The sequence below is a fragment of the Aspergillus sclerotioniger genome (assembly GCF_003184525.1).
Source record: "Aspergillus sclerotioniger CBS 115572 chromosome Unknown BO94scaffold_10, whole genome shotgun sequence".
Lineage (NCBI taxonomy): Eukaryota > Fungi > Ascomycota > Eurotiomycetes > Eurotiales > Aspergillaceae > Aspergillus > Aspergillus sclerotioniger.
The window spans coordinates 604,132-615,863 of record NW_020291000.1 but is presented as its reverse complement, the minus strand read 5'-3'; the positions used below and the strand labels follow the sequence as shown (position 1 = coordinate 615,863).

At 52.1% G+C, this 11,732-nt stretch overlaps 4 protein-coding genes across 4 annotated transcripts; 2 read left to right on the top strand and 2 right to left on the bottom strand.

Annotated features, from left to right (window-relative positions):
* The first annotated feature begins 21 nt into the window (after positions 1-21).
* Positions 22-1,236, top strand: gup1 (glucosamine 6-phosphate N-acetyltransferase). The gene is made up of 2 exons (XM_025609884.1): positions 22-852; positions 945-1,236. Exons 1-2 carry the CDS (start codon positions 391-393, stop codon positions 1,032-1,034), a joined length of 552 nt encoding a protein of 183 aa, XP_025468851.1. The 5' UTR covers positions 22-390; the 3' UTR covers positions 1,035-1,236.
* Positions 1,237-2,048: 812 nt separating this feature from the next.
* Positions 2,049-4,869, bottom strand: BO94DRAFT_593307 (60S ribosomal eL24 domain-containing protein; the record flags this gene model as incomplete). Its single annotated transcript, XM_025616177.1, has 9 exons — positions 2,049-2,324; positions 2,562-2,705; positions 2,841-2,990; positions 3,420-3,500; positions 3,546-3,834; positions 3,862-4,143; positions 4,207-4,228; positions 4,268-4,743; positions 4,799-4,869. 9 exons carry the CDS (start codon positions 4,867-4,869, stop codon positions 2,049-2,051), a joined length of 1,791 nt encoding a protein of 596 aa, XP_025468850.1.
* Positions 4,870-5,453: 584 nt separating this feature from the next.
* On the bottom strand, positions 5,454-6,642 carry BO94DRAFT_514322 (E2 ubiquitin-conjugating protein UBC13). The gene is made up of 5 exons (XM_025609883.1): positions 6,488-6,642; positions 6,362-6,421; positions 6,206-6,294; positions 6,019-6,150; positions 5,454-5,962 (listed from the first exon to the last, which is right to left on the bottom strand). Exons 2-5 carry the CDS (start codon positions 6,412-6,414, stop codon positions 5,787-5,789), a joined length of 450 nt encoding a protein of 149 aa, XP_025468849.1. The 5' UTR covers positions 6,415-6,421; positions 6,488-6,642; the 3' UTR covers positions 5,454-5,786.
* A 154-nt stretch (positions 6,643-6,796) lies between these two features.
* On the top strand, positions 6,797-11,685 carry BO94DRAFT_25590 (Mtc5p). The gene is made up of 2 exons (XM_025606464.1): positions 6,797-6,849; positions 6,912-11,685. Exon 2 carries the CDS (start codon positions 7,221-7,223, stop codon positions 11,592-11,594), a length of 4,374 nt encoding a protein of 1,457 aa, XP_025468848.1. The 5' UTR covers positions 6,797-6,849; positions 6,912-7,220; the 3' UTR covers positions 11,595-11,685.
* Positions 11,686-11,732: the final 47 nt, after the last annotated feature.

Sequence of the window (11,732 nt, the reverse complement as noted above, 5' to 3'; positions counted from 1 at the left end):
TAGAAAGTTAGAAGGGAGCAACATGACCAGTTGACCTGTCGATGCGGGAGTAGTCAGGGGGCGGACCCATGGGCCTCGGCGGTGCCTTTCGGCCTTGTTTATTACTTCCGCCTCGCCCTCGCTGACCCTCCAGGACTTGTTCTTTTTCATCATCCCTTTCTCTGCCTCCATTCAACCACTTTCGTTGCAAAGTCTCTGTCTCTCGTTCCAGACACCTGGTTGTTCCATCTTTCACGTCCCTCGTTGCACGTCGTATTTCGGTCCTTCCGACCCAACTCAACCTCCAATTGACCCCGCCACTAACCAGGGGCGGCCTTCTTTCAACGAACTTCTCCGCACACCGTCTCAAGAACCTCCCTCTCCCCTACTATACAATCCACTACAGTCAAAATGACCAACACCGCAACCGTCACCCCTACCCCTGTCAAGGCCGTCCCATCCACCGACGATGCCCCTCTCTTCCCCGCCTCCCTTATCTCCCCCGAAGTCGCCGCTATCCTGCCCGAAAACTACAAAATCCGCCCCGTCCGTCGCTCCGACTACCAGCGCGGATATCTCGACGTCCTCCGTGTCCTGACCACTGTCGGCGACATCACCGAGGAGCAATGGAACCAGCGCTACGACTGGATCTCTTCCCGCAACGACGAGTACTACCTCCTTGTCGTCTGTGACGGTGAGGACCGCATCGTGGGCACCGGTAGTTTGATCGTCGAGCGCAAGTTCATCCACTCTCTGGGCATGGTCGGTCATATCGAGGATATTGCGGTCGAGAAGAACCAGCAGGGCAAGAAGCTGGGGTTGAGGATTATCCAGGCCCTGGATTTCGTGGCCGCCAAGGTCGGATGTTATAAGGTATGCAACCTCCCCTACCCCTCCTTCGTCCTTCTAGTTGCTTTCGCGGGAAGTTAGTGTGTACAGCGTGACTTACATTCATCGATTTACAGAGTATCCTCGATTGCTCCGAGACCAACGAGGGCTTCTACCTCAAGTGTGGGTTCAAGCGTGCCGGTTTGGAAATGGCGCACTACTATTAGATATCTGGGGATGTAAGAAGTATTCTTTTTCGGGCTTTGTATCATGATTTTCCTAATCAAGAGTTGTTTCCCTTTGGCGTTTTCCTTATATACATAGATCTGGGTCGAGGTTATATTGTGGATGGTATTGATTGATTGTATGAAGTAATTAGACTTTTACAGAGTATACAAGCTTGCAAGTAACTACTTGTTATTTTGGGTGATTCCTCCTTGATCATTACATAGAGTATCTTCATTACTATTCGACGACTACCTTGCACACCAAAAGAGCATAGCATACATCGAGCCCCGTCTTTCTATCTCTTTACCAACAAACATAATCCCCATCTGCGAAACCACTCAAGAATTTGAACGCTGATAGTTGTCATGGTTTCCCCGGCATGCAACAGTCCCTTGGTGCCTGAGGCAGGAATACTAAGTACTGTTATGCACATAACTTGTAGTTAGAAGGGGGGTAAGTAATGAATTCCGGAAACGGTTAGTGTAGGTCTGAGCCCTACGGGTAAGGTCGCATTGCACGTGATGAATGGGCCCCGGCATATCCGGGTTGGAGGATCTCGAACAGCCAGGCTAGGCCTGCTAGGCCAAGGGGCATGATGAGATCATACGGGGCGCGTGCTTTTCACTACTTCAGTACTACAGTAGCTGTACCGGGCGGGAAATCGGGGGGCGCATTTACTGGGTGCAGAATGCAAGGAAAACCAAAGGGCCATCATATCACATCCATTTTCCATTTTCCTGGGTAGTATAGTAAGATACCATAGGGGGGAGGAGGAGAGGGAGGGCGCAAAAATGATAGAAGAAAGTCCTATCCGAGGGAGGGAATTCATCTGCAAGGAATTCCCCGACCCATCGCTCATACGCCGAAAGAAATTCGTTTGTTTAAATAGAAACTTTGTGAGGCAAAAAACGCTCCTGGGGGATGAAACCTCCCAAATTCCCTATGTCCACACATTTCCCATTGTGTTTTCTTCCTTACTCCCCAGCCCAAGCCAGTGCCGCCTCAATTCCGTTTTAACGCGACTTGGCAGCGACCTTGGGGGCAGAGCCCTTAGCACCCTGCTTGCTCTGGATGCGCTGGGCGGGAGCAGCGGCGTTCTTGGCCTTCTCGGCGCGCTTGCGGCTCTCGTTGGCGGCCTTCTTCTCCTTGGCATCCTTGATGGCCTGCTGGCGGGCGGCGGCACGGGCCTCAGGGCGCTGGCTGCGGCGCTCCTTGATCACATCGAGGGAGGCACCGACGATAGCACGCTGGCTCTTGACGGCACGGCGGGTACGCTTCTTGGCAACTTCCTGTATTCACGTAGGGTCCCGTCAGCATGTGTCCCCCACATAGGCTCCTCCAAGCAGTTGCTGTTGCATCGTGTCCCAGGTTGTATCCATCCATTCGATCCCGCACTGGTCATCCCCCATGACGCATGGTCATCAAGTTCGTGTCGTAATCCGATCCATCAATCCACCTCTTCAACCCGTATAGTAACACAACAAAACAAACACAATTAATCCAAAGGGAGAAATGGCGGTACTGACTTCAGAGATACCCTTCTTGTGCTGGCGACGGTAGAGGACAGTCCAGGCGATGCGACGGGGGTTCTTGCGCTGGAGGAAAAGGGACTCGGACTTTCCATTCTGGAAGCGGAAGATCTTGCTGTCGCCACGGACGTACAGCTTACCCTATATATTGAACAAAAAACCGTCAACTGAGTATTCTTTGCATGCCTTGGTGCAAGGCGTAGATGTAGTTTCGTGGTGGAATCGAGGTCGGTCGGTTTTGCAGTTCTGTCTGGCGGAAAGGGACACAAAACGCACCTTTCCAGGGTAGATCTTCTGACCGCTGAAAGAATCGTCGTAGGTACGCATCTTGAACGTCTGAGATGCGCAGCCGGTCGAGACGAGATGTTGTCGGTTGGCGTTGGGTGGTTGAGTCGAAGCGGTCTCTGCGGCGAGCTGTTCGTGAGACTGACACAATTGTGGTGCGGTGCGGAGCCTCGCTAAGCGGTGCCACGTGACCGCTCCTGCCCTTGGCTGTTGGCTTCCGCCTCAACTTCTCCAGATATCGGGGATCGGGGTGTTTGCGGTCGATGAGTTTGTTTTAGGCACGGACTTCTTGGAGGGGTCTGACAGTTGTTTGTTCAAAGTCAAAGTACAACTGTTCATCTGATGGCGCACTCGGATCGGAATCACTTCCATAGATATTTGCCCTCAGCAATGCAGATTAATGCCTCAAATATGAATGACGAAACCAGAACTGACATCTACTATATACTATCTAATTTCCACCAGTAAGGCCAAAAAATTAACCAAGTCAACCAACAAACTATCAAAGATAGAGGAGTCATCACTTCGTCACTTCATGATCATGCCTTATCGTTTTACTACGCGGCGCACCGTTGGCCGCTCGTGCCAGTCGCATTTAGCCCGGGGATCTGCCTTGCACTCCTGAGCAAACACGACTGTAAGCCTGATTGCCTGTCCCGATTGAAAGAAAGAGACATCAGTCGTTGCTCACCTTACATTGCATATATTGGCACCAATCATCCGGGCACGTCCCACTACAGGATGGGCAGACATGCCTTTCGCAGCCCCCATGCGCCAGCACAACGAGAAGGTGCTTGCGTCCTTGACGTAGGCTCCAACGACCTCTATGAGCCTCATCGTTTGCCCTCGGTCTCGCGACACGAGATGGTCAGATCCCTCATCGGAGATCGCGCGCCGGAGTTCCTCGTACACGCAGCAGGAGGTATCGCAGATAGGGCACTCGGCGTAGCATTTGGTACACCAGATGTTCCTGTAGTCCCAAACCCTGGTGTCGTTCTCTCTCTAGCGTGACTGGGGTTTGCTGAGATCGCGCGTTTTCGCTTCGCAGGCGGTGCTCTGGCGGATGTACTCGACCTTTAACTCTGTTAGCAGCCTTGGACCAGAGGCTGTAAAGTTGGAATAACCAGTTACCGAATCATTGAAAGAGCTCTTGCTAACTATGGGAAAGCGCTCATCATACTTGTTGCCCGATTTGTCTCTGCTTTTCCCATTTCCCTTGCCACTTCCACCACTGGCGCACAGGTCTTCCGGGATGACTTGTGTCCATTGCTTCAAGCTTCGGTCGGGTTTATGACTGTCCAGGGATGGGAAGCTTGGATAAGCACGATACTAGGCGTCCATGTTATTCATTTTCTACCTGAGCTCTGGCTCAACGGTCACTATGTTGAACAAAAACATCTGGGCGCCAGATCACCCACCATAAGCTGATCTGTACTGCTTCACTATTTTCGTGGGTGTTATCGCGAATCTGACTTTCTTGGACGTTTTGCTTTTGTGCTTTTTCAAGATTCCGCCCAGACCGCGCCCGGTCTTAATTGTATCGTTGATGTTGAGCGAATCAGGATGATGCGAGGGAGACAGGGTCTTATGAAATCTTTTAGGGGTGGGGGATGAAGATTGAAATGTTTGGGAGTCGGCTGGGAAAGAGCTGGGATGTGAGCCATCCAGAGACATTACATCACTCTCTCCTTCTATTTGTTGAGAAGGATCCTCATTCACGGCAGATAAAAGAAGCGGGTCATCCTGGTCATCAGTGATGCGAAACATGCTTGCCAGCTGGGTGGTGATGTCGTCAGTTTGTAGGTCAAGCTCAGACAGCACCAGATTGCTGCTGTCTGGCTGGGAAGCGTGTGATTCGCTCCCAGAAGCGTGGCTGTCAGACAAGTTGACAGAACTACAGACACTTTAGCTAATTCAAGCCAGTGAAATGCAGCTGCAAGAAATTGTACCTAGTGTCCTTAGGGTAGCTTCTACCGCTCTTCTTCCCATTCTTATTCTTGTTTTTCCTCCATCTCAGCATCTTGGCCGATAGGCTTCTAAATATGTTAAAGTGCTCAGAACGTGGGTAGTCTGTTATTTATTAGATACCACTGATAGTAACAATAGTCAGCACCGAGCTGATAAAGAGAGTGATGAAATTTGAAGAAGAAATAGATGGGGGTAATTTCAATAGTACAGGTGAGTTTCACTCCGACTATTGCTGAGAGCAGGAGCAAAGTGAATCTTGCCGGGTATGGCAGGTGACCATGCCCATAGGAAGGCACACTCCAGAACCATTTTCAAAGAAGAAGTTCTGCAATAATAATATATATTATCAGGTATGTTGTTAAATTGAATCCTATTAAGGTGTCTGATATGCAAGTAAAGCGCAGGCAGGATACGTAGTCACCATTGTCTGTTTCCTAGCTGGTGTCTAAAATTAGATGCCAAGTACTTATTGTTCTTGGAAGTTTACTATATGCCTGGTATACGAGCATCGCTGGCTGCATAGCCGGCTGTAGTCGATATCCAAAGCTTCCTATAGGTAGATGCTGAGGCCTGCATTCCACATCCGGAGTTACCCTGGAAATATTAAGCCAGTAGATGCCAACGCGGAAAAGAACGATCTGTTACAGGTATATTGCAATTCTATTGAAGCTTAACACTCTAAAATCGGAACAACTAGATCGTAGCCTGAAGAAAGCAAGCATATGCCTATACCACACAATTTGGAATGAGCCATAGCTCTTTCGCCATACAAGAGCGCTTCTGGGGAAACGAACCGGAGTCGATGAATGGAGAATGCCTGTTCCGCCATATGGGAGAGATGACAGGTCCCAGAGAATTGAGACCTAGCCTAGAAAGATGCCAGGGAGGCAAAATGCAATACTTTTGCTCATGGTCACATCACAGCATGGCCGCTCTTACAGCAGGTTGTATCCTTACTGCCCATTTTATCTAGGTCATGGCATGGGTTCTAGTCCACTCCTTCGCCGTCTGTATAGCTGTTGGCTCGTCTTCCTTCCAGCGTTGAGCAACGTCATTTGCAAGCGGGTCATCCGGATTCGGGGCTCCCAGCAACGCCTGGATTGAGAGCAGAATGGTACGGATTTGGAGAGCAGGAGACCAGTTGTCTAGTAATACGTTAGCCACCGGACTCTTTCCAGTAATTGTCCATAGAAATGCATACTCTTCAACACATCTAAGCAAATCCGCCCCAGGCGGTCAATATTGGGGTGGTAGATCTTCGTCAGGAAGCGAATCTTGGGCGGAGTCATCGGGTAATCTTCAGGCAAAAACAGTTCGAGGCGAAAGATGCCACCTTCAGAGCAATCAACGGCCATCCGAACAACCCAGAGAGAATGGTTGTTATTTACCTTCGTACGGCGACTGCGCCGGTCCATGGATGGAGACATCGAAGTAACGTAGGTTGTCTTCATGGGGTACAGCGTTGATGCCAGGAACTCTGTGGACATGTATGCGTCAACAATCGCTACTGTGGCGGCACCCGGCTAAATGAGAGAACTACTTACGGCTCTGCCATAAGACGCTCGGTCTCCTTTATGATTCTCTTTGGCAACGCCATCTTGAGCCTGTCGAATAGTAACGTTTAATGCACTGTGCACCCCCGCGATTCACGTTTATAAGGTGGGGCTTACGGCTCTGCTCCTGCAGTTTGTGACCGTCGAAAAGCAGCGGATGACTTTTCCACAAACTGCTAAAATAGGAGGATTAGGCACTAGCCTCAAGCAGGTGGTCGGGGGTGAGATTCGACAGCGGCCACCTGGGGATATTCCTATCACTGGTGTTCGATATGGAACGACGTAACCGACAGAGGGGCTACGCTCCTTGGCTAAATCGCCTACCGTAATGAATACGGGAGACGGGAGCGACCAAGGATGTAAGATCCTGTGTCCGATTGGGAGGATCGGAGGCACCGGCCGGGAGCAACTCGCCAACCCCAGACTTGCGGAGTGGCTGGCGCTGATTGAGGCCCTTGGTTCGGATGCTTTCCCCCTAGGCAAGATTCCAATTGACTTGTGTACTGTTTCTTCATCTCCATTCCTAACCGAGGTTTAATAGAGTTCTGTCATTGGTTCAACGAAGCTACGGTACATGCATCTCTAGAATTCCAATTCCAAGTTCGACCGCCCCATGAAGACCTGCGCAATGCGCGCAGCCAATTCCTCATATCTGCGCACCCTCCTCAACTGATGGAGAACCCCCGAAGATTCCGGCCGATATGAGAGCGCTGTTTATGATTACATATATACTTCCCACCAATGTGCTTCCTGATTCCTTGACTCCGACATTCCCCCAAGGTGTGGGCAGCAGCCGATAGGTAGCACAGAAATCAAGGACCTTTCTAAGGCTGGAGTTGGCGACGAAATCATGGTGGACCTCAACGAGCCTAGGCCACCCTCATCGGCCTTTGACAGCCCAACATTTGGCGAGGATAGCTCGTTCCATGTGGAGCAGCCTGTCGGTTCGATGTCAATATCGCCCTGTGGACGGGATGTGGTCTTAGCTTCAAAGGAGGGTCTCCACGTCATTGATCTGGACTCGCCATACTCGCCGCCCAGATATCTTCCGCATCACACACCATGGGAGGTCGCAGATGTTCAGTGGTCTCCGTTTGCTTCCCGAGACTATTGGGTTGTTAGCACGTCAAACCAAAAGGCGCTGGTATGGAACCTGGGCATGACGGGCTCGCAAAGCCCTATTGAACATGTTTTACATGCCCATACTCGAGCCATAACAGACATCAACTTCTCTGCATACCATGCAGACATGCTCGCGACCTGTGCTGTTGACAGCTTCGTCCACTGTTGGGACCTCCGGACTCCCTCCCGTCCCGCCATCTCGTTCTCGGACTGGCTTGCCGGAGCTACCCAGGTCAAGTGGAACCGACAGGACCCCAATGTCATTGCCAGTTCCCACGACAAGTTTTTGCGGATATGGGACAAGCGGATGGGCGCGTATCCAATTAAGTCCATCGAGGCACACAGTACCAAGATTTATGGGTTAGACTGGAATCGGGTGCGGCCCGGAGCTCTTGTGACCTGCTCCCTGGATAAGACCATCAAATTTTGGGATTACACCGTGGATACCGAGGTACCAGAGAAGGTGATCAAGACACCGTTTCCAGTATGGCGGGCGAGAAATACCCCTTTTGGATGGGGTGTCTTAGCCATGCCGCAAAGAGGCAACAGTGATCTTCATTTGTATAGTCGCAGAGCTGGAGACGGCTCTACGTCCAATGATGACCTCCCTCTTGTGCATAGCTTTCCAGGGCACAAGGGCCAAGTGAAGGAGTTCCTCTGGAGAGCCCGCGGCGGAGTTGTGGATGGCATCGATAACAGAGAGTTCCAGCTAGTGTCTTGGGGCACGGATCGGGAGCTCCGCTTACACAGAGTAGATCCGGATATTATGCAAAGGGTTGGCTTCGAAAAAGGAAAGTCTTACATGTCGAATCTACACCTCACGCGCAAGGGCGCCCTGTATCGGTCGTACCGCGACACGAATGTTGAACAAGATGACGAAGATACGGACTCCTTGTCACCCACTACTCGACAAAGCTCTACACCTCAGACTTCTCGTAACCCGGGGATGAATACAATATCGGTTCCATATGCTCGAGCGTGGACGCAGGGAGGAGGAAACACGGAATCTAGGATTGGGATGCAGGGCCGGACAAACATTCGAACCGACACCAATCCTATTTCTTGGATGCGTGGCGTGAAAATATCCGGCTGGGATATTGAAACGCTCGGGGACGAGATAACCCATGTGGGCGAAAAGTTCACCAAGGTTGCCTTTGAATCAGTAGATGTCAGGCAACGAAAGGCAACCATTTCCCTTCTTGGACCGTGGGGCGCAGACGGTGACACCCTTTTCCTGAAAGTCGACATCAAATTCCCCGTTGATTATCCTCGGGCTGCCCTGCCGGCGTTTAGTGTGCAGAAAACCGCGGCTGTCACCGATCAACTCGCCGAAAAGATCATCGCCGAACTTCGCACAATTGCCGAAACTTTCCTTGCTCACAAAAGAGGATGTCTTGAAGGAGTTGTTCGCTATCTTTTGGGCGAGAGCACTCTGGAGGAAAGCATAGCATGGATCCTCGGGGAAACCGCGGACACAGTCAAGTCGCCCGTCAACGGTCAGCTAGGCGGCGAGGAGTCCAGTGATGAAGACGAAGTCGGGCTGTCTCAAAGCCAAGATCTAGGCATGAGCTCCGAACTGCTTCGTCCGGTCAATGCCAACGTAATGGTCCCCGTGGCCAAGGGATGCGGTGCACTCTGGGCCAATGACGGCCGGTTGGTGTGCTTTTTCCCGTCCAAGAAGGATAAATCGAACTGGCTGGAAAACCTCGGGTTCAAGGAAATGACCCGGCTATCGAGAGCAGACAAGGTCTTTGAAGGATTCGGTCGTATCCAGACTAATTCACCTGGACCTCGAACATCTGTCACGATGGCCAGTACTGACGATGGCGCCTCTGAATATTCAGACGATTCGGATGCTGAATCGTCCAGCTCGTCCGGGTCCTCTGGTATATTGTCTGGACTGCAACACCGGTTCCCGACGCCCCAGACTTGGCGGAGTGGTGGCAGTCTTGGACTCTACCGGCCGCGCTCTACGGACAACTCCCAGAGATCAACGATCGGTGCGATGACGGCGAAGTCGTCTGAGAGTTCACAGAATGTCATATCGATCCACGACTTCAGTGATCTGCTCCCAGCGAAGCGGGATCTAGCTGGTAAGTACCGCATTTGCGGCAAAGTTACAGACGTCTGCGCACATAACTCAGCAGTGGCTTTGGACCACGGCTACCATGAGCTGGCCCGAATCTGGGGACTTGTTCGGCTTATCCTGCACAACAGCAAAACCTCGATGTTTTCATCCGGGTTTGATACCCTGGACCGGCCATACATCCAGAGGAAAGATAGTGCTGTGGATCTGAGTTACGACGCGGGGAGCCAGGACCCGCGTTCCAAAGAGTCTGCGAATGCCGTGATCCAATGGGGCGATCATCCGTTCGGTGGTCACTGGCTGATCCCTGCCCTCTTCGAGCACTTTGAGCAGATCGGCGATGTACAGATGATTGCAATGCTGTCCTGTGTTTTGCATGAGCCCAACAGCGACGAGACCTCAAAGGAACAACCCCACCATAATAGGGCCGTGTCCAAGCGAATGGAGGAGCACGCATTCTCATTTGATCTATATTCCCCGAACTCGGTCATGCAGAACAAACCGCAGGCGGTCGTGCCATTTGCCCCTACGCCGAAGGACAGCCATGCAACGCCCGTCACACATAGCTCTGGGCGGTCCTCGTCTGAAATTTGGCGCCCAGATTCTACCCCTCCGTATTCTACAGGCACAACCCCCCCTCTGGCTTCTCGAGCCGGGCCTTTGACAGCAGATAGGAAGACCTGGACCCAGAATATAGCAATAGCTGCATCCCCCGATCAACAATCCCAACCGCGCAGTGGTTCTGGCCTTGGCTCTGTCCTAGCTTCTTCTCTCTCGCGGTCCCTTACGTTTGGGCCTTCGTCGGCGTCTCCTCCAGCAACCGCCCTGTCCAGAAAGGTTCTCAACCCCAATGGCAGTCCTAATACAATCGGTGGACCGGGTGTGTGGGTGACAAGTGCATTTGCTGTTAAACCTGCCTCAGCAGTCCCCGATTACCTGACCACATCCACCGCGCTCACTTCACATACCCACTCTGATACGGAGAGTGAGAGGCCTCCCCCTGCCAAGCCATCTACCAAGGTTCGAGCAGTCTTGAAAAACCAGGCTGCATTCGAGAACAACGGGCCGTCCCAGCACAGCTTTTTGGACCCCAAGAAAGAGTGGATGTACCGCTCATATCGCGCAGTATACGCTCACCTGCTCTCCATTTGGGGCCTGCCAGTGCAACGTAGCGAAGTGCTCAAGATCGGCGGCAACCCAAACCCAACCAAGGAGACACCATCACACCGTCGCCACCGAAGCCACCATGATTCATTTTCACTGCCAACCTCCAAGCGCAGAAGCTCCACAGTAGCGGCTGCCGACACCGATAACCAAGGTCTGGAGATCCATCGCCACTGCAGTAGCTGCGGCCAGGCTCTGCAGCATTCCATCTTTGCCACAAAAGCTCTAACCGACGTGGCCCCCAAGAGCCACATAAAGAGCATAGCTACATCGCCCATCACATGTCCCCACTGCAAACCAAAGCAGCCACTCCCCCTCAAAATACCCTGCGTTATTTGCGGCGAAGTCGTCGAAGGAATGCTCATCCCCTGCCTCGGTTGCGGTCACGTAAGCTGCTTCGATTGCCATCGCGGCTGGTTCTCGATGGCTTCATCGGACCCCCAGCGTGATCTGCACGACACCGAGCAGGACGAATACCAGTTCTGCCCCAGCGGCTGCGGCTGCAAATGCGCCGATTACATAGACACCGACATACCAACCACCCCATGGAAACTGAACCCGACCTCCCCGAGCACGCACGGCAGCGAGGGCTCTCTCTACCGTCATCGAGCCAAGCTATCCGATGGTTCTGGGTCCTCCAAACACGGCAGCGATGCCGTGGCTAATGTTGGTCAACACGAAGACGACCTGGACCAATGGCAGGCTGCGTCTCCATTTGCGTCGCTTGCCCGGGGCCTAGGCGGCGGCTTGAGCAGAGGGCTGCGCGTCAAGGATGAAAGAAGGAAATCCAAGCCAACCACCGCTCCGTTTGTGCCGAAGAAGTCTTCAATGAACCAGGTGGAGAGCAGATGAGATTGTTGCGGTCCTATCACGATTCTTGATGTATACCAATACCCATGTTGTTCAGCGGTTGCTATATCTTTTGTTGAAGATTGAGTTGCTTTACTAGCTATAAGTTACTAGTATCTACCATCTGAGTTAATCAGACTT